Raw genomic sequence first — 22,252 nt, forward strand, 5'->3', positions numbered from 1 at the left:
AAGCATAACATGAAGACTTCATGCCACACTTGACAGCCATATGTTGAGCACCTACTTATGTGCCAGGAGCTGAGCTGGAGACAAAGACTTGAAAGAAGACCCTTTTGGACAAGATGGAATGATACCCGTTAGGATAACAGAGAACTGGCATTACATGGGAGCCCTGCACAGTGTCTCACCTTGCCAGATGTCACCAAAGACGTCTAGGAAGGAAGACTCTGTGTCTAATCTTAACCAGTGATGAGGAGTTAGCCAGGGCAGGAGGCAGAAGGCACAGCTTTGGGCTGAGGAAACAGCTCAGACAAAGGCATAAAGATCAGACAAGGCTAGGTGTGCACTGCAGGAGAAAGTCCAAGTCAGAGGAGCACTCCCTCTCACAGACTAGCTCCACGGTCCTTAAAGCAGACATTGGACAGGTAAGATGGGTACAGTGAGAGCTTGTCTGAGCTGGTGAAGGCAGGACTCATTCTTACCATTCTGGGCCTCCTGGTGCACTTTCCTGCCCTGACATGACTGGGCACTGGAGAGCTGACAGGTACAACACCTTTTGAGAGAATTAAGGCAGGAGATGGGAGACGCTGCTTTGCAAAGAATGGGCTGATGTGAACAACATACTCCATTGATACACTGCCTCCCCTCCCAAAGACTTTGAAAATCAAATACTCCCCAAGCTGTGGAAACCCAACCATTAGCTGATCGTTAGAACTTTATTATTATAATCACCCGGCCCAATTTCAGCTACCACAGCAGAACAATGAGCCATTGAAGCCTTCTGGAGGTCTTGCCTCCCATCCACCTTCACCCACAGGCAGGGACCTGCGGTGAGACCTGGGGTGGGGGTTAGGGGCCCATGTCCTGGCTTTACCAATGTACCCCCATGGGAGCTCCTGGGGGGTCCGGGTGACAGTCTTCTCATTCATCAAGTGGGGGGACTGAAGAAAATACATCCGGACATCACTTTGCTCCCCTGACATTCTGTCCCATATCTTGACCCTTGTAGGTCAAGAGCTAATTATATCTGCTTCAGGGAAATCTACGGATGTGAAAGTTCTATAAAGATGCTAGAGACACATGTATACCATACTAATATGATTACAAGGAAGCCTGTGAGGTTTTCCTGTCTCGTGCTGAGGTGTTCTCACATGTGTGCCCATGCCTGGCACAGTGCCAGTCTTGCTGGGTCAGTGTGGTCAATGGTAGAGGCAAAAAGCTGTCTTCAGCTAGCTCCCAACCCCCAGCTACTATGTAACAAGGTCATACTGTGCCTTGTTTATGGGTCCACTTTGTTCCCAAACATTTGGTGTTATTTGATCATTGGTTACAAGTCCAAAAGATCTGATTTTATTAGGAGAAAAACAGTTTAATTTTATGGAACTATAAGGCTTGATCATTGTCCCATGAAACCCTAGAGGCTAGACCTTACCAGGCTTGAGCTGGATCTGTCTTGCCTATCACTTCTGCTTTGCTGCTGGCTTTGAATTTCCTCCTGGGTAAGAGGTCACAGCAGGCCCAGCTGAGGGCCTAGTGCTTTCCAAGCTTGCTCAGGTTCATCAGGGCTGGATTTTTCACCTCTGTGGGTGCCCAGAATCCTGCCATATCCCTAGTGAGAGACAGCTCCAAACACAGAAGGCACTTGGGAGGGAGTCTTCTTGCTGCCCACTGGGAAGGGCTTTTGTGCCTCTTGGATGGCTCTGGGAAGGCTGCTGGGACCCCAGCTTGGGTTTCGGGATTAGGGTAACCTGAGTACCATAAACTACATCAGGGCTGGGATTAGGCAGGCTCAGGTTTAATATGCTTTGCTGGGCCCCATGGGGACATGGAGGGCTCCTCACTGCCCTCACAGCCACAGGTGTTTGGCTGAAAACCAGGATGTGCAGGGCTCTTGGAACCCTTGGGTGGCAGGAGCAGAAACCCGAGAGTTCTTAGGGAGCTAGGCTGGTCAGCAAAGGCAAGGCCCTGGCAGGTTGAGGCTATACAGGGTGGATCTGTAGGGAAGCACAACGGCCTGCAGCTGCCAGGCCCAGTCCCTAAGCCTGGAAGCCAATGCCCTGGCTGGTCCACCATCAATGTCACAGAGATCAAGAAGTAACAACTGTGAAATGGAGCCAAAGTTCCATCTCTTTTAGCTTCCAGGGCTATTCCCAACCCAGACAGCAGCAAGGTCAGACAGTCAATGGACCACATATGAGAGGCCATGGTGGGCATGGGTGTGACATGACTTGACATTGTGCACAGACAGATGTAGGAGCCTAAGTCCTTAGCTCCTGGTGAGTAGAGGAAGGTACACTTTTAGCTGCTTTTGTTCCCTGAGGACCTGCGGTGCCAGTCCCATGGGATGCTGGCCCTGTGGAAGCCTGTATTTGCTATGTGTCCTCAGCCCCTGGAGAACTTTCACCTATCACAGTGGATTCTGGAATCTGGATGATGACCCTAGCCATGAGTGTAGGGCTTGGAGATGGGTCTATAGCCTGACGCTTAGGGGCTGCTGCAAATAGGGCTCAAGGAATGCCCAGCTGTGATAACATGAGGTCTCAGGCCTCCAGCCCTTGGCATTCCTAGACCATCACTGTGCTGTCTCTTCCAACTCTGAGTAACAGTTTCTTGGCAGATCTCTGTTGAAGAATATGCTATCCAGTTATTACCCACACTGAACATTGTGGGTGGTGGTTGGCCAAGCCCTTGCCAGCCTGCTGCCTGCTATGGGCAGTTCCTTCCCCATTCCATCTGAAGGGGGTACCAGGCACTAGGCCCCCAGGGCGTGGCCCTATGGGAGCTGGGATGCCAGCCTGGGTTACAGGCAGGACAGAGCTGGTGTCTGTACAACACTGTAGGAGTCCCCACCCAACCTGGAAGAAGCCCAGCAGAAGAAGCCTCTGCCCAAGGCAGAGCCTGTGCCCATAGCCCTCCCTGCCTGCCTTCTGCTGGTCAGGCACAGTCAGGGCACCAGTGCATATCCCAGTTTATTTATTTATGCTCCCACCTGGGACAGGAAGGGAGCAGGGCAGCTCCAGGGCCATGCAGTGTTTAGCCAGACAGCCCGGATCTAACATGGCAGAAGAAGGAATATGGCCGGAGCATAAAATGCTACCATAGCAGGCCTGTCTGGCTCTGGACTTTTGCTGACACCAGCACCAGAGGGAACCCATTGGAGAGGAGAAGCCAAGGAGGTAGGAAAGACAGCTCAAAGGCGGCAGAGGCCCTTTCTCAGCCTTGGCTCTGCAGATAGGGGTCTTTTATGCTGAGGAGTCACTAGAGTGGCACAAGGCTGCTGCCTGAGGGTCCATGGAAACCTGTCAGCAGTCAGCCACATTCCCACACAAACAGAAGATGATATTAGGGGCCAAGGCCTTAGGCGGACAGGCAGTGGGGTTCCTGGCAGCATGGGGCTGAGGACTGGTAGGGCCCACACCTGCAGGTGGCTTCCTTTGGAGCTCCCCTTGTTTGAACAGTCCCTGGTGGTGGGATACCTGCTCTGGAGAGGTGGTTAGATCCCCTCCCAGGTTGGGTTGAGCTGAAGTACTATACTTGGCAGGAGGTGTACAGACTACAAGTTTGGGATCAGGAGAGAGCATTTTCCTCTGAGGCCGGGGGTCAGGGTGGGCCCCCAGGAGCCTGGTTCAGGTCCATCTGGATGGAGAATCAGTTCACAGATGCTTCTGAATGGGGCAAAGCCTGTGGAGCAACATGCTTTGGCTCTAGTGGGTCCCAGTGCCTGGGTCTGGGTGTCTACTGGGGCTGCATGGCTCATTCCTCAGTGTCCAGTGTCCCCCTGCTGGCCTCAGATACCAGCCACAGCTTTCTGCTTGCAGGGTGGAAGACTAACCCCCTCCCCATGTCTGACTGTGACCAGCCTTCAGTGTCCCTGCCATACTCCCTAAGCAGAACCAAGGGTGGGATGACCAGGAAGGACAGGGCAATCAGAGGCCTTGGGTAGGGGGTAGTAACTTCTACAAGGAAACAGGTGAGCCCAGGGAAGCATGAACAGCCCACCTGCCAGCCTAGCACAGACTCAAACACACCTCTCAACTGGTCAGAGTCCTGACAGGGGGTTTGAGCACCTAGAGTCTGAATGGCAGGAGGGTTTGGCAATGGGCCTTGCAGTCCCAGGTCTCTTGTGGTGGCATAGCCTCCTGGACAAGATCCCTTTTTGCCATCTCAGGGTGTTCCTTATGCAGGCCCTGCACTACCTGTGGCTTCAGATGGCTCTGTGCCCAGCTCATGAGTGGTAGTGGAGCCTCAGCCTGTCCCCAGGTCTGCTTCAGACAGGGGAGTGGACACTGGTATCTTGAGCTGCTGCCTGGGCACCGAGGCTGGAGTGGTAGCCTGATGAGGTGAGCCACATGTGCTAAGACACTGTGGGACAAGCAAACACCTGGAGCTCAGAGACAAGCTCAAACCTGAGATGAGGGTGTTCTGAGCTACAAGTACTACCTGACACTGAGCTGCTCCTCACAGGGGTGACACACTCATTTGCAAGGGCCCCTGGTGGGGGCACCAAGGCCCCTTCCACAGCCAGAAAAGAATAACCAGGACCATGCCCACTGAGCAAAGCTGGAGGCCAACAGGGCTATGGGATGCTCAGTGGTGAGGGCTGCAGTCTGAGCATCTCAGCTGTCATTGTGAGTTCACAACTTCCTGCTGTGCCCCTCCTCAGAGACCTCTCTGGGTCTGCCCTCCACCACTCATCCCTGGCCAGCCCTCACAACTGCCCGTCATCCTCCTCTGCATGTCTACCCCAGAGGTCACAGGATAGCATGGAGGGAGTCTAGATGGAGAGGGTATGGTGTTGTGGTATGTGAGGAGGTGACGGGTGACCCTGCCTCACTTCCTAGGTGAGGATAAGGGGGAGAGGGGGTAGCTTGGCCTAGAGGACAACCCTCCACCCCCTGCCAGCTCCTCTCCCTCCCATGTTCTTGCAAAATCCAGAGCCACAAGAAGTGTGCAAGACATTGCCAGGGGTAATTGAAGGTTACGTGGAACAATCTGAGGAATTAAAATCATATTTTCATTGCACCATAAAAACATGCAAAGGCGGCAAGGAGGTGGTCCTGGGACCAGGCAAGCACCTGGCACTCTGGCCCATCCTTAGGTGCCCTGGGAGGAACGGACAGGACAGAGGCAGGCTCAGAGAGGGGGTTGCCCATGCAGTGAGCCTGGAGCCAGGACAGAGCCATCACCTGCACAACACACTCATCCTGCTCCTGACCTGGCCTATACATACTGCCCTGCTGGGGTCCTCCCCTACCTGCCCTGGCTTCACAGCTGCCTGAGTGAGGGCTTTGGGCTCATGTCCCACCATAGCAGTGTGGTGCCTTCAGGGTCCCCCACCTATTCTTGGGCATGGGACCTCATAGCCAAACCAATGTGTGCTGCTCCAGCACCCAGCCCCAAAGGTAGCCCAGGTAATGGCAGTCCCTGGGGTCTTTCTGGTGGACCTTCCCCTGCAACACTTGGAACCCAAGGCTCTCTGGGACATGGGCTGTGGATGTTTGGACCCCTCCTGGATGTAGCACAGGACAGACAGCACAGAGAGAGCAGAAGTTACAGGGGGCAGGTACACTGATGTAAGATCTGTTCTAGGGAAAGAAGCGTGCAAGCAAACCACTTGGAGGGGCTGTGGGGACATGGATATGTGGGCGGCACTCTGGCTGCCAGTGGTGGTGGGGGCTCAGCCCAGAGGGCCGCCTGGTATGTATGGAGGCCCCACACAGGCTGCATCATTTCTATCATCACAAAAAGCACCAAGGCCATTTCCAGTTCCTTGTTTGCCCCAAGGCAGGGGCTGCTCCCAAGACTGAGGAATCTATGGGACCCCTATAGGTCTGGACCCCAGAGAGCCCCTGCTGGCCCCAGGCAGCAGGTGTTAGATGACCTCTTTGCCTCTAAGGCAGACCAAATGCTCAGGCTGGAGGCAAACCCTCCTCACAAGATCCTCGGCTGGGGCTGGCTGGGGTGTGCCACCAGCCGTGCGTTAAATGGGACACGGCTGATCTGGCTCTGCACTTGTCAGGAGGGCTGGGCCCAGCCCAGCACTTGGCATCTTAATTGGGCGTCTGAGAGCTCCCGCACACGCTTCACACCGCAAGCCAGGTTCCCATAGGCCCATTAGGGTGCAAACACATTCCTTTGTTCGCTGACAAGCAGGGTCCCATCCAGGGCTCCGGGGCCGGCAGACTAAGTGATGTTTTCTTAAGGAAGACATGGGATTAGCTGCAGCGAAAGCCTCAGCACAATGCCGGGCCTTGCCTGCTGCTGTCAGCTCTGTCTCTGTACAGTGACTGACAGGCGCTCCCTCAGCCCATCAAGCCTCAATATGCAGGATTAGCCTTAGTGCAGCCAAGGAGCTGACTTGGAGGACCACAATGGAAACAGTGAGGTGACTGACATTTGGGGACAGAAAGCTTCAAATGCTCCTGGCAGCTCCTATCCTCCCACCACCCCTTCCCTGCCAGCGCCTGCTGGGAGCTGGGGCACCCTTTTTGCTTCACGGTGCAGAGATCTCAGCAGTGATCTGCGCACAGGGTCCTGGGGCCCCCCAAGTAAGGTCTTCTGGCCTGAGGCCAGGCAGCTGTATGGGAAAGGGGATGGGGGGGGTCAGTTCATCCTGCTTGGGCTGGAAAGGGACAGGGCTTGCCCCTCCCACCCACCAGCAGGTCTTAGAAGCTGCTCTCATTTTACAAGAAGGCTTGCAGGCTGGTGAGGCCCTGCCCCACCTGGACAATCCTGAGGGTGCATTGGAAACACCATGAGCAAAACACATATTAGGAAAACACTCTCTTTATTTGCACTCCAGAAATGCCAGGGAATTCAGACATGGACAGCCCACAGGATGGGTTTCTGTCCAGGCCATCATCATCTGGTACTGGGGCCTGAGGGGGGTGGCCCAGGCAGAAGAGGGGAGAGGGTGCAGGCAAGGGGCTGACTGCCCCTGGAGCCATCCCTGCAGGGCACACAGGTCATCTGTGCAGTCACACCGCTCCATGCAACATCTCCCAGGCTCTCCAGGAAGAAGAGGCACAGGTTCATCAGACCTGGCCTTCCGGTCCTGCCACAATGCATGGAGTCAACACAGGTTCCCCCACACATTGCCTGGACACACAGGGGACCCTCAAGGGATAGATTAGAGCCAAGCCCCTGAGACAGTAGTCCTACCTTTGCCCCCAGAGCAACGTATTCACAGGGAGCACTGAAGTGTTCCAAAAATATTTTGAAATAATAAAAAAAATTATAGCAGTTTCTTAACAAAACAACTCTATAATAAAATATTCTGGGTCTGGAGATTTAGCTCAGCAGTTCCATCGCCTGCCTCGCAAGCACAAGGTCCCGAGTTTGATCCCCAGTACCATAAATAAATAAATAAATAAAATATTCTGATAAGAGTTCCCTCACGATGCCTTTCATTTGCCTGTATCAAAGTCAGTCCTGGGTCTGAAGTCAAATGCCAGAACACCTGGGTGAGGACCCGGCCCAGATCTGCTGCAGGCAGTCACTTCTTGGGCTCCCAGGCCTGCCTGAGGGAATCTCAACGGGGAACTTACTGCTCTGCCCACAGCCTCCATCTCCAGAAGAGAGGAAGCTCAAAGCACCCCAACCCCAGAAAGGGTTGACAGCTATGAGGGACATTCAAGGGTGGGCTACACTGTACAGGCCTGAAGAGGCTGTGTCTGCCTGAGAGGGGACAGGGCTCTGGCCACATGCCATGCCTTTGGAAGGAGCCAGGGAGCTACTCGCTATTTCTTATTCCACAGAAGAGGACTGCCAACGAACATAGTGGAAACTCCTGGCCGCCTGCTCTGCCAGTGGCTTTGCAAAGCTGTAGCAGAAGCAGATGTGCAGGGTGGCGGCTGAACATGTACAAGGCAGTGTCTCCACCTTCTGGGCGAGAGGGAAATAAGTCAGTACTGGCATTCTGCAAGGACAGGAAGGTGAGGCCTGCTTTCTATCTGCAGGCCCCAGGGAGCACTAAGCTGAGACTGCCCAGGGAAGGCTGTGGATGCGATCCCAATCTTGATACTACTTGCCCCCGGAGAGCAGCAATAGCCAGGCAGGGATCTTGGGGTGCCCTTTAGAGGGCAGGACCCTTGGTGGGCTCCCCTCCTAGCCCAGCTTCTCAGCCTAAGGACAGATAGCGCTCACCTGCTCAAGGTACCATGGTAGGTGTAGCCTCACCAGGTACCTTCACAGTAACACCCCCAACCCCAGCCAGCCACGTGCTCCACACTCAAACTTGTGTACCTGGATCTGGGCCTCTGAAGGCTGGCAGTGGGGGCGGCATACTGTGTACCCTTAGTCTTGCAGGGATGGCAGCTTAACCTCAGCAGCCGGTCACGGTGGGGTCCAGGCCTGAGCGCTTGGAGATGCGCAGCTTGACCACCTCCTCGGCACAGGTGGGGTGGATACCTACCGTCCGCATCACCTGTGCATAGGAAGCCCCACACCTACACCCAGGGGATGGGAGAGATAGGAAAGGAGTCAGCATATCACTGGGACCCTGGGAAGGCCTTAGAAGGCATACCGCCTCCTTACTGCCTCCATGCCTTTTTCTCTAGCCTGTTACTCCTGTCCACCTCCCTCTCAGCAAATGCCCAGTGCCGACAGGGCCCCACCTCCCATTTAACCTTCCTTGATTGCTCTGGCCTAGCTTCCTGACACTCTAACCCTACCAGACACAGACCCACTGGTCCTTCCTCAAGCCTGGCTCCTCACTCCCTCAGGGTGTGGCTCAAATCACCTGCCCCAGTGAGCCAGAGCCCACTTCTTACTACTGCAGTCTGCACCTGGCTTGCCTCCCACCCCGCCCAGCTCTTCTGCTCAGACCTTGCCCACTTGGAAGCCTGACACCATGCTCAGAGCACCTGCTGCAGGAGGCAGGGAGCCTCCTGCTCTGTGGGTGGCTGTGCCCTAAGCCCTGTTTATTTTTATTTCCTGTGAATTACCCATTCATGTTCGGTGTTTTTTCTTTTAGGCTGTTCACTCTATAATTATTATTATTGATTCTTAAGAGTTTTTGCATATTAAGGAAATAAACCCTTTGCAATTACATTATTAAAAGAGGCTGCCACAATTTCAAGGATTTTCTAGAAATTATTCCAGAAACTAAGTGTTGGTCTGGACAATACCATCTGCATGCCAGTCCACATAGATTGCCATAGTTTAGTGGGAGAGGGTCAGGGCTGTCCTTGTCCCCTGCCAGCCCCAGAAATCTTCCTGCCTGCAGTCAGAAACTGGTGCTATGGATGGCCCAGCCCACCACTACTTACACAGGGCCCCTGGGTCAGGCTCCCAAGGTCACTCACAGCCTCTTATCTATGCCCACAGTAGACCCATCCCCACAAGTTCCAGCAAGACTCTAGGCAGAGACTACAGTGGGCTTATAGGGTTCCACTCAGTGGTCACTCTGGACTGAACTTTCAAATAACAGCCTTGTTGCCACAGATAGCTCTGCAGCTTAGGAACCACAGACACGTGTCTGGGACACAAACCCACCCTGCACCCAGCCTTGCCCGTTAACCTCTGAGGCCCATCTCCTGGAAAAATCTGATCCCCACAACCCAGCTATTGCCCCAGCACATGTATGCAGGGCTAGGTGGGGCTGAGGTTTGCTGTCCCATGATACAGGTGGCCCCATCCATGGTCCTGTGCTGCCCAGTGGGGAAGACTGGGTTCCCCAGGGCAACTGGCCCAGGCCCTCCATCTTTCCTACAGAGAGCCCCTCATCATACAGGTCCTGCTCCTCTCCCCTGGCTCCCTCCCTTCCCTTCCCTGGCCCCAGACCCCTAACCCCCAAGATAGTTCTTGGTCATACTCATATGCCCCAGCACACAGGGGACTCCAGCTGTGTACATGCCTCCTCTTCAGGTTAGCCCCTCCTGGTTCCCTCTCTGCTTTGTCTGCAGCTTGTCCCTGCATGGCCCTTCTGCCTCTGATGTGCTAGGCCCAGTCTCCTTTCTGAGATGCCATGCATGACCTCCCAGCCTCCAACTCCCCAGACAACCTACCCTACCCAGAGCCATGTCATGGTCCCTGTAGGCCTTTGGATCCCAGAAACACACAGCCTAGGGGACTAGGGTGTGGCTCAGCAGTATAGCACTGACCTAGCATGCAGGAGGCCTTGCATTACATCCCCAGTACTGCAAACAGACAAACCCCACACAATAGCCCAGGCAAGGACCCAGGCTCAAATTCCAAAAAATGCTCAGTGGCCCTGAATAGCTCTTTCCCCACACATTTGAGGCTGAGAACTTGCTCACAACAGCCCTTGTGAGCGAGGATTCAAGCCTGCTCATTCTGACCATGTTGAAGAGATCCAAACAGTGATCCAGGGCCACAGTGATCCCCCAGAAGGCAACCACAGAGCAGGGTGCATGGCTCTGGCTTGAGCACATGCAGCTGGAGAAGAAAGCTTCCTCCTTCACATTGAACCTCCCTCACTGAGGAGATCCTGATGAATCCCTCCGGCAAACATGCACAAGGCCATGGGAAAACAACATAACACCCAGTGGACTTCTGCTGTAGTGTTGATGGCCCTTGGAGGGACACCAGCTGAACGTCGAAGAACAGCCCACATTCCTCCAGACTTACTTGATCCCCAGAGTGAATCCTTGAGTAACTTCGCCAGCGTTGGGGCCGAGGAAATGCAGGCCCAGCACCAGCTGTGGAGGCTCCCTCAGGCACACCATCTGAAAGCCACAGAGTCTCAGCCACAGCCCAGCCTCAGGGGACCCAGCTGTGACCCACCTCTGTGGCCTTGGCCTGTGGGTGTGAGTGGCCCTGGATATTCACGATGCTCTGCTCTAGGACAGCATAGAAACCCTGGCCGCTGGCTCTTTCCCTCTTCCCTTTCACCCCGGCACCCCTGGGGCTCCAGGGAACTTACCTTTATGTAACACTGGGATGCATCCCGTTCGGCCACTGTGAACTCCAGGGGTTTATAATATGCATGATAAACCTGGTTGATAAAACACCAATTCCTAGAATGATGACCACAGCCAAACAAGTCCTGTGGGCATTTTACAGATCTAACAGAAATGGTACAGGGAAGCTGGGGCTTCTCAAGGACCTAGAACCACCTGCTTGGCCAGAATGTATTGTCTGAGGTGAGGGCACCGCTCAGCCACTGCAGAGAGTCCCCCCCTCTCCCATGTACAGGCAGCCAGTATCTTGAGCCACAGGGTCTGCAGGATAGTCCTTCTCCTGCCCAGGCTTTAGAACCCTGTGAACTCCAGCAAGAGAGCAGATACCAGGCTCCCCATGTGCTAACTGCCATAATGTGTCACAGGGCCTAAGGCTTGGGCCAGGGTAATGCAGCACCCCCTGAGGGGCATATGTGGGGTAGACACAGGCCCTGTGACCACTGCAGGCTGGACAGGATGATCACAGGCTGTGATTTGTGCGGGGGTGGCCCAGCCCACCCATGTGGACAAGAATGGGCTGGGGGCAGCTTCTTGGCCTCCCTTGGGCACCTCAGCATTGGCTGGGCCCTACCTTCAGGGAAGAGGAGGTGGGGGCTGGTGCAGGGTGACCAAGGGGCAAGGCAGGCTCTGGCCACACTGGAGCTGTTGGACAGGTTTTCAGCACCCATAGAGGGCTCGACAGCATTTGGGGCTGTGGCGGGGTAAAAAATGAGTATGGCCCTCACATGTGCTGTACAGCCATTATTAATTAATAGAGCTTCAGAGAATATTGTTCTAAGCAAGACAGAGCTGAAAAGAAAACAAACAAAGGGTATTTGGCCATTCAACATTGTGAAACAAAAAAACAACATTATAACTGCCATGAACATATGTCCCAGGGTACTTACGATGAATCAAACAAAAATAGCAAATAAAGTGCTACAGGGAAGGGCAGCCTGTCAGGCCTGTCCCAGTGATGGAAGGGGTTGAGGTACAGGGGCAGGGGCAGGCCTTGGAGCCCAGTGACTCATTCCCAAAGGGCACAGGCTCCCCTGCCCAGGCTACATGGAGTCTGGTTTCCCCCCACCACCTGCAAGCTGCTACAGCAGGAAGATGAAGTCATATCAAAGGCTTCCAGCATCCACAGCATGGCAGGTTTTAAAGCCTCCAGGCTTCCCTTCAGGCCACCTGAGTATGTTCTATTACCACTCTGAGGGTGATGGCCTGCCTGCCTGGGGCCAACCCCCCGAAAAGAGACCTTGCCCAATAAAAACCCCCCTCCTTAAGGTAAATGCCATTGGTGCCTACAAGGACTGGAGGAATTTGGAAAGAAGACTGGAGCTTAGATTGGGACAGAGTGTGAGCTGTGCCTGCTAGAGCCCCCAGGGGAGTCCCAGAAAGGCAGAGGTTCAGGTAGGAGGGGGTGGGCCAGTAGGGATAGGAGGTGGGGGGTGGCAAGCAGAAGTCAGAGGACACGCAGGGAAGCCATTCCAGGTTGACAGAGACACATGCCCCTGTGAGGTGGGAAGAGCCATAGTGGCATCCTGGGAACTTCTGTGATGAGCACTCTGCAGGTGGAGTGGGCTGGTGTTTGCATGCTGGAGGATGCTAGCAGGGAAGTGACAGTTCCGTGGTGGGGACCCTGATGGTACTGGGCACTCACTCCTATAGCATAACTGGGAATGGGAATGGAGCTGCTAGACCATGGAGCCTCAGAATGAGGTGGCCAGGGACCTTCCTTATTCATGACATGGGGCAGCAGGCAGGCAGCCACTGAGGCTAGAGGAGCCAAGTTTTGGCCACACACCAAAGCTGCCAAAGGCCTCTGCCTCCCTCGTTTCTGGAACTGCCCTCCAGTGCACCTGTCCTGTATGTCCCTTCCTACTGCACCCAGGCCATCATTCTGGGCCTGCCAAGCTGCAGCACCTGGGGAAGCAGGGACACAGATAGCCCTGCTCATAGGACCTCCATTCAGGGAGGGGCCATCCATGGGCTACGTAGATCTTTTGACCCTACCTCAACATGCTCCTGTCCGTGGCGGGCCACGGCTTCTTCTTCTGATAGCCCCACACAGCCATACTCCAGCGGAGTGAATACAGTCGTGGGAACCTGGAAACAGGCCCAGGATAAGAAATGCCTCTCAGGACCCCCAAATTAGAAAAGTCCCTGTTGTAGGACACAAAAGGCAGTGGTCATAGGCCAGGGCCCAGCCATGCTGTTCCTGGACTGGACTCTGAAAGCCAAATCATTCACACCTGCTCACACCCATGCACATGCACACACCTGCAGGCATAATGCACACATGTGCACAAAACACTCACCTACATACACCCACACACATGCATACACACATACCCAGGCAAACATGGACACACAGGTATGCACACATACCCTCCCCCCAAGAACAACTAGCCTCGGTCTCTTCCTGGAGATACGTGGGGTCCTTTAAGAGAACTCACGTGGTTATAATCCATCAGGTCTGAGGACTGCCCAAAGAGCCGCTGGGCCAGAAGCCTCCCTGCCATGATGGCTGTGGGTGTCAGCTCAGGTCGCCCCTGATGGAAGGAAGTCAGGGTTACCTTAGCATACATCCAAAAGAGCCAGTACAACCTCTCAGCATTCATTACCTTCCATCCAAAACACTATGCAGAGCTGTGGTGAGCAGAAAACTTTCCCCATTCAAGTCTAATTCTTCCACACTGAGAGGTACAGCATCCTTGGCTCCCCCCCCCCCCCCGACCAACCCTGCTCTGGGGAGATGCCTGTAGTTCTGACTCCCTTTCCTGAAAGACAAAATGAGCTGCCAATGACTGGAACCATGTCACCCTCACTCAATCAAGGCTTCTCTCTCAACCCTTTTCTTCTGTTGATGAACTCAGAGGGCTGTCACCAATATAATCAGATGAGATCCTTGCTACCATTCCCATTCACTGGGGTTCTGCCTAAAACAGGTCCAAGCATTCCATGTGCTCCTGACACAGCTTGAAGTGCATGTTATAGCCCATGACAAATCCCAAATCACAGTGTTATTCTGTGGGAGACCCCTCTATCCCAGCATGCACCCTGTCTCAAGTGTTCCTGCACACATCGGCCTGGGACCAGCTGCCAATCACCTCTGCAACAGGAAATCCACATGCTGTTTGGCATTCCAGAAATGAACAGAGATCTGCAGAGATAATTTGGGGAAGCAATATGCACATTCCACCAGGCCTGACTAACTGCGGAAACCACCATGTACGCAGCACACAATATCTCATTAAACAATGGCCCCCTAACCCCCCCACCCTGAGGTCTTCCCAGGCCCTAGCCTGACAATGGTGTGTTAACTCTGCACTGCTCAGAATGACTTTTCTAACTGTGTGGATTTCATTTTTTGTTTTTTGAAATACAGAATGCCTTTGGTGTGCCAGATATTTCTGGCACCTTACCCACATGGAGGTGCCTCTTCTAGGTGTCACAGTGTCCCTAGTTCCTAGAAAGTGCTGGTCCCCAGTAGGTGTTTAAGCAACATCTGCTGGGTGAATGGACATTACCACAATGGGGTGGGCTGAACAGTGGCCTCCCAAAATTCATGTCCACCTGGAATCTCAGAAAGTGGCTTACTGAAAATATGGTTTTTGCAGATATAATTAAGGTTGTAGTGGATTAGGGTGGACCCTAAATCTGATGAAAGACAATGTGTCAGAGACAAATAAGGGCACAAAGACATGCAGGGGAGACAGTCATGTTCTAACAGGACAGAGATGGGTGATATAGCTAGGATCTGAGGAATGTCTGGGGCCACCAAAGCTAGAGGAAGCCGGGTGTGGTGGTGCACGCCTGTAATCCCAGCACTCAGGAGGCTGAGACAAGAGGATTGCCAGGAGTTTGAGGTCAGCCTGGAATACACGGTGAGTTCAAGGCCTGCCTGCACTACAAAGTGAGACTCTGCCTCAAATAAAAGCTAGAGGAGCCAGGAAGGAGGTTCCCACAGAGGAGCCTGAAGGACAGCTCTGCCCACATCCTGAGTTCAGATTTCTTGCCCTCATAAAGTGAGAGAATAAGCTTCTGTGGTCCTAAGTTTGTTGTCATTTGTCAGGACATAAACACACGTGGATCACATGAGCAGGTCTCACCGCAAAAAGACAACAGAGTTTGAGGACAGGGGGACCACTTCAGGGCTTATTTGGCAAGGCCCCCTGAGTCACCTTCCCCAGGACATGCGAGAAACATGCAGGACAGGCAACCTGTTCCTGAGGTTGTGGGAACTGCTCAGGTCTCTTGCTAGGGGCCCATGAAGGACAGGATGATGGCTGGATGCCTCCCAAGCAGGGGAGAGTATTCAGGAGCATCCACTAAGGCCTCACTTGGGGGTGCAGCAGTCCCCACTGTCCAGGGGAGGAAGAACAACAGGAGACAGCTGCAGCCGCAGGCCTGGAGGCTGGGAGTAGGCTGCAGAGCCTTTGTGCCATCCCCATCCAAGAAAGATAGGCACAAGTCCCCATTCCACAGCACCACAAAGAGCAGAGGCTCTGCCCCGTGTGCAGCCTCATCAGAGAAGGAGCTGAACCTGCCTGTAGCTCATAGGGTAAACTGAGGTGAGGAGGGCAGCATAGGGGATGGGAGACTGTTTTCTCCCCCGTGGGGATAGGATGGCCCCATTTGTAAGATTCAGCTAATTATACTTACAGCTATTTTTGTCATCTTTTGTTTTTTTGAGACAGGGTCTTGCTAGGCAGTTTAGGCTGCCCTTGAACTTGCTACGTAGCCCAGTGAGGCAATCTTCCTGGTTCTGCCTCCCACATGCTGGTATTATAAGCATGCACCACCATGTTTGGAGCTTACAACCATTTTTAAAGCTGTTCCATACCAACCCTCTACAGAAAGGAAAGGCATTTGAAAGAGCCTTGTGTTGCCCAATCCTTTCTGGAATGTACCCTACCAGCCCTTGGGGTCCAGCTCAGCGCCTCTGTGTTTGGAGAAAGAAGAATCTCTACAGGACAGCAGCTACCAGGGCATGTGCTCCCCAAGGCCTGGTTGGGACAGGTGGGTGGTGGACCGGCCTGAGCAGTCCTGGCCACCAGGTTTGGCCAGGCAGGTGTCAGCTGTACCTCAGCAACATCTCCAATAGCGTAGATGTGGGGGACAGAAGTGGCTTCCTGGGAATCCACGAAAATCTTCTGATTCTGGGAGTTGGTATTCACTCCTGCCTTCTCTAGGTTCAGACTTCTGGTTTCTGGGACTCGACCTGAAGGAAAGACAAAGATGGTTGAAAGTTTCTTCAGTGGTTTTGACCTACATTCCTTTCATTTAACACTCTGCTCTCACCAACTGAGTTAATGGGCCAGCCAATGGCCTGTTTCACTTAAAACATTTGAAGCTTATTTAAATCATTTCAACCTGGGCATGGTGGCACATGCCTGTAATCCCAGCACTCAGGGAGACTGAGGCAGGAAGATGGCAAGTTCAAGCCCATCCTGGGCAACTCAGTGAGCCCCAGTCTCAAAATTAAAAAAAAAATAAAAAATTAAAAGGGCTGAGGATGTAGCTCAGTGTGAAGGCCCTGGGTTTAATCCCTAGTATGGAAAAATAAAGTATATTGGATCCATAGGTACTGGCATATGCCTGTAGGTCCAGCTACTCAAGAAGCTGAGGCAGGGGGATCACTTGAGAGCCCTGGTGTTCAAGGCCAGCTTGGCCAACATAGGGAGACCTCAACTCAAGAAAACAAGATTAAAATATTTCTCAGAGTGGCCACTTAGAAGGAGTCAAAGGTGAAGCTCAGATGGTGTCGCAGGCTCCTGGCCTCTGCAGGTAGCACTCTTGCCATGGAGAAGGGATGGCGAGTATCTGGAATGAACATTTACCAAGTGACACTGATGCTTACAGTAGGATGGCACTCACTGAAGAAGAAATACTTCCCAGGCACTACTTTCTGGCACATAGGGAAGGAGTAGGTGCTTGCCAACATAGCTGCGGCCCAACACCAGAGGACTGGGCACAAGACTCTAGAACCCTCTGTGGGCCGGGGCCCAGCCACATCAGCACCAGCATTTGGCTCTGGTACTGATGTCATCCAGGGAGACCTGCCTTTCTGTGGAGCATAGAGTGCTGCTACTGGCACCTGGTGCTCTGTCTGTCCTCACTGTGCCCCTCACACCACAGCACAACACCATCACGCAATAAGCACCACAGACCCAGGCCTCCTCTGAGGGACATCTACTGGCTCCTGATGGCCTCCTCCCCATCTGGACAGGCTGAGGCAGGGTCAGCCATGCCTCAGGCTGCACCCAAGCTGATGCTGGTCCCGGGGTCTGACTCCACACCCAAATGGGTTCTGTGGGTCTCTGTCCACTGAGGGTGCAGGCAGGATCTCATGGACCCAGGCAGCAGGGACAGCAGTGGCCACCATCTGAGGGCCTGGTCCAGCTAACTGGATAAGATTGACCACAGGCATCTGTGGTCATGTGTCCCTCCTGTTGTATGCCCTCTGTCCACTCTTGCAGGCCCTCCACCACAGATGACACCTACTCTTTTATTCCTGTGGTTTTAATGTGAGGAAGTTGCCCATTATTTTTTTTTTTCTGACAGTGCAGAGGAGGGCTGGTCCCCAGAGCCTCAGATGGGCCAACTCAGGCTCTACAGGTGACACCAATGGACTCATCATCAATCAAGTGAGATGCTACAGAGCTGCCTCTCTGCCAGGTAGGGTGAGGCTCTGGGAAACTCATGAGCCAGCCTGGGCAACCGTGGCTGGCCACAGTCACTCTCCTCAGTGCTGGGCCCGGGTCACCCATGCCTGTCCACTTGGTTTCTTCCCTCCCTGCCAGGCGTCCTCGAGCTCTAGCCCGCACCCATGCTGTGGGCCCTAAACATGAACAGTGTTTCCTGGCCTTGGGCTCTGAGCCCTGCTAGACTCTCAGCTTGGTCCAGTTGCTGCTTTGGGACTGCTGTGTGCCCCAGAGCCAACATCACCTGCCATCCATGCACAAGAGACCCTAGACAGCCCTCCTTTCTCTGTGAACTGTGGTGTCCTCATCTATAAAAGGGGCCAATGTGGGACCCAGACAAGACAAGGTGTCAGTGTCCCAGGGAGACTCCTTGCACCTGTCTCACAGGCCATAGGGCCCTGAAGGACACAAGCCCACAGCAAAGCCTACTCCTCTGCCTGAACTTCAGCATGGAGAAGCCCTGTCCTGACTTGAGGAAGCTCTGGGGTGGAGCAGGACAGGCAAGCAGACAATGTGTGGAGCATACTGCCCTCCTCTGAGGATAAGGAAATGTACATGAGCACACACACACATCCACAAAAGGAATCAGTGAAAAGATAAAACTGGTGTCCTACAGAAAAAGAAAGAATAGGATACAAGGACAGAGGTACATACAAGACTGGTCAAACGAATCTTGTGACTTCTTTTGTTTCCTATACATGGTTTATATATTCAAAAAATAAAATTAGATTAACATAGGAAACAATTCCTAGAAATGTAAACAGCCTAGAACAAGTGAACCTACCTGCATATGAGGTTGATGACAGACCACACAAAAAGATCCGTATAGTCCTCCCTTAGCATCCTCAGCAGAGTGCTTCCAGGACCGCTCTGTCCTGCCAGGACATCAAAGTCCACAGATGCTCAAGTGCCTTATACAAAATGGCAGAGTATTTGCATATAACCTAGTAACATCTCTTAATAAACTTTAAATCATATCTAAATTACTTATAATACATAATACAATGCCAATGCTAGCTAAGTTATTGCACTGTATTGTTTAAGGAATAATGACAAGAAAAGCCTGTATATGTTCAGTACAGTGAAATTTTAAAAAATATTTTTCATCTGTGGTTGCTTGAACCCATGGATGTGGAACACTTAGAGATGAGGGCTGACTGCCATCAAAGAAACTGGAAAAGTTATGATTTCATAGGGCATCCTCAGAAGATTATATCCTAATAACAACAGAAGCCGCAAAAAGGTCTGTCTAACTCCGAAGGACCAGCGATGTATCTCAGCAGTAGAGTGCTTGCCTAGCACACATGAGAACCTGGGTTCAAATTCCAGCATTGAAAAAACAAAAATCCTGTAATGTCAAATTTGAGCTGGAAATTATCTTTTCTAAAATATTAAGTTCTGGGCTCTGACTGTGGGGAGGTCTAGCAGCAAAAATGACCTAGTGACCCAAGCCCCTGACTAGGATCTCTAAATGCCTCCCACCACAGGGACAAGGCTCTACATGGCCTACAGGGCTGACCCATGGAACAGAGTGTGATCAAAGACAGCATGACAAGGAGAGCCGTGCAGCACTGAAAGGCAGCATGCCAGAGGGAAGACACTCATTACTCAGCACCCATCAAACAGGTGCTCACAGGAGCAGTGGCTCTGTCACAGCAGCATTCAAGCCTTTGACAGGACACACATTCTGGGGGATGGGATCTACACAGAGCCCTAGGAAAGCTGACTGCTCACACTCCCCTCATGGCCCTTCCTGGATGGGGTTCCCTTCCTCTACTCTCCCAGCCCCAGGATGGGTTCATATTCCTCTCCTGCCAACAGACTATTTGCATGGACAGGCTACAGCCTTGTGTGCCCAGAATCTAACAGTATGGCCCAAAGATCCAAGCCAACCCAGGGCCAGCAGCAAGAATATGAACACTCACACCCTGGGCAGGGTCTTAGGGTCCAGACCTGTGACCCCTCACCTGGCACCAGCCCAAGAACAGAACAAGCAGGGCTGGCAACCAGGTCTCCTAGTTGTTCGACGCTGCAGGCCTTGGTTCATCTTCTCCCATATGCCCCAGAAGCTGCTCAGAAAACAGCCCCAGCTTTGAGCCCTCAGTGCCAAGAGAGGAGCTGGGCTTCAGGGCAGTCTCTGAACCACACCACACCCATCTGCAGGCACAAATGAAGCCAATCTTGCTTTTGGGTGCAAAGGCCAGAAGGGGTAAGGAGGGGCAGTCCCTGGTGGTGTAGGCATGGCTGCCTCTTGTCAGGCTCCATACAACTCTGGGCCTGCAGAGAGGGTAGCATTCAGGCCTCGTCACTTAAGCTGTCAGGGAAGGTCTCTTTTGCCTTGAATCCGGAGGATTCTCGGCTCCCAGGGGCTCAGAGTGGTTCCCTCAATGGCAAAGATGATTTGGTGTTAAAGGCATAGTTCCCACAGCTCTTGGCAGCTTGGACAAACCAGAGTTCAGCAAGCAGCAGCCAGGAAGTGGGTGGCACCCACCTGAACATCTGGAAGATGAAGCCCCATGAAAAGGAAACCTTAAGTCTCCAGCTGCTGCCTAGAGTAAGATGTCAAAACACAGAGACTCCACTAAGCCAAGCCACTCAAGTTTGCAGGAGGCCGGCTCCAGCTTCTTGGCGCTGCTTAGCCACAGGAAACTGATGCTAAGCGGGCTGGCACCAGTCAGGATCAGCCTAGACATTGGAGGTGCAAAGCCACATCAGAGGATGGGGCTGGGGACATACGACCAGAGCTGAGGTGCAGAGGAGGGGCCGAGTGTCTCTGTTGGCCTGGACTCCTCTCCAGGCCCACCACCCTCTGGTGATTGCTCTGGGCTGGCATTGTAGTGTTCAGCGGCAAAGCTGGCGGCCAGTAGACTGCCCTGCCATGCTATGTCCATGCTCTCCCCTGCTTGCCTGTTTGTCCCAGGAGGCTACGAGTATCTCCTCATGCTCCTCATGGTAATGAGGGTAACTATGGACCTTGTAGGTCCTTCAACCAACTCCAGTACCAGTGTCTCAAAGGATACAAAGATACAGTCATCTGATGCTTAACAACAGGGATAGGGCCGGGGATTTAGCTCAGTGGTTCTGTTGCCTGCCTTGCAAGCACAAGGTCCCGAGTTTGATCCCCGGTACCAAAACAAAACAAAACAAACAACAGAGATATATCTGAGCAATGTGTTGCTAGGTGATTTCACCATTATACAAACATCACAGACTACTTACACAAACCAACATGGTATACTACTACCTGCCTTGGCTCTACAGTGTTACTACACTGAGTACTGTAGGCAACTGTAACACAAGGGTAAGGATTTGTGCATCTAAATAGGTCTGTTTCTACCAGCATCATCATAGGCGTGTAAGTAACTGTTGTGCTACAGTGTTATAATGGCTACAAAGACATCAGTATAGGACAGGAATATTTCAACTCAGTTACAATCTTATGAGGACCATGGTTGGATATTTTGGATATTTGGCCCAATGTTGATGGAAACATCACTATGTATAAATTCAGAAGTGGTCATGGGAGATGATATAGGTACGAAACTAAGTGGTCTCCGTGGCCATATCAAAGCTGGGAATTTTGGGGACATACTACATATACACATTTGGGGAAAATGTGAAAATGTTAGTCAAGCCACTGATATAAGGATAGATGGCTGAATAGACGGAGAGGGAATGGACAGTGTGGCAAAAGACTGGACAGTGTGGCATATGGAGTAGGTACTTGGTGACTGCTTCTGAATTACAAAAGCAAGAAGGGAGGGATGGGCCAAGATAGGCAGTGAAGTCCAGCCAAGAAGGGCAGCTGTGGGTGTGTCAGAGTTTGGAAGATGTGCTAGCAGTTTGGCTCCTATGGGCAGTGAGGCCAGCTCTACCCTGGTGCCCCACATCATGGGACCATGTCCTACAGCTATGACAGGCCCTGCCATCCAGGATACAGAGCCCTGAGCCCCCACCATGAGCCTAACTGAGCAAAGACCCAAGCAGTAACCACAGAGGAGGCAGAGTGGGCACCGTGATCCTGGACACACCCCATGACCCACTGGAGTCCCATTCCCTCATGCTCAGAGAAAAGCCAAATCTCCCTGCTGGTGCTGGGGACCCATTCAGGTTTTATAGGCACCCCCTCAGCTTGGGCCTGAAGTGCCAGAGGGAGATGGAGACCTAGGAGTTGGCTCCATAAACAGGGTGGCTCCAGCCTCTTGGGCCCAGGCCCGGTGGGACCTACATGGTGTGGGAAGTAAGCTGCAGGTGAACTGAGCCCTAACCATTTCCCTCTTGTCATAGTACTCAGGCAATTGCGGGAAGAGGGGATTCCCTGTCTTTCACTCTGTGCATTGTGCTCAGACTTTCCAGTCCCAGCTGCATCTGAGGTCACCAGTTCCAGATCTCTTTGCAAGGGCCTTTGTGTGCTCTCCTGCTCCATCTCATAGCTTCTGCTCTAGAGCACTCAGCATAGTGTCTGCCCAGTCCTTCTGAGTGGTTTTCTCCAGGTATGGGACATTTGGTGCTCCCGAATCTCTGCTTCCTAGACACCACCAGGAGGATACCAGGGGTACCCTTTTGTCTATTAGTTTAGTTCCTCCTCAGAGAAGGGATGACTGGAGAAGGGGTGAGGGCTTCCCAGCATGTGTCAAGGGACTCACTCCA

General features: G+C 52.9%; 1 protein-coding gene across 20 annotated transcripts in view; it reads right to left on the minus strand.

The window, feature by feature from the left end:
* The window catches only part of Txnrd2 (thioredoxin reductase 2), an 87,768-nt gene that overhangs the window by 22,585 nt on the left and 42,931 nt on the right, over positions 1 to 22,252 (minus strand). For 14 of the 20 annotated variants that reach the window (XM_087198609.1, XM_087198616.1, XM_087198615.1 and 11 more), the window contains 7 exons: positions 15,983 to 16,119; positions 13,352 to 13,447; positions 12,909 to 13,001; positions 10,877 to 10,948; positions 10,582 to 10,679; positions 8,236 to 8,438; positions 474 to 544 (listed from right to left, as the gene is read on the minus strand). In XM_087198609.1, the coding sequence (XP_087054735.1) occupies positions 8,309 to 8,438; positions 10,582 to 10,679; positions 10,877 to 10,948; positions 12,909 to 13,001; positions 13,352 to 13,447; positions 15,983 to 16,119 (626 nt within the window). In that variant the 3' untranslated portion in view covers positions 474 to 544; positions 8,236 to 8,308. Of the gene's footprint in view, positions 1 to 473; positions 545 to 6,761; positions 7,046 to 8,235; positions 8,439 to 10,581; positions 10,680 to 10,876; positions 10,949 to 12,908; positions 13,002 to 13,351; positions 13,448 to 15,982; positions 16,120 to 22,252 lie in introns of those variants that run through there. The other 6 variants (XM_087198606.1, XM_004843259.4, XM_087198614.1 and 3 more) reach the window with 2 other exon arrangements.

This window comes from Heterocephalus glaber, unplaced genomic scaffold (assembly GCF_053883595.1).
Source record: "Heterocephalus glaber isolate CG9 unplaced genomic scaffold, H.glaber_assembly_v1.0 deba00001687, whole genome shotgun sequence".
Lineage (NCBI taxonomy): Eukaryota > Metazoa > Chordata > Mammalia > Rodentia > Bathyergidae > Heterocephalus > Heterocephalus glaber.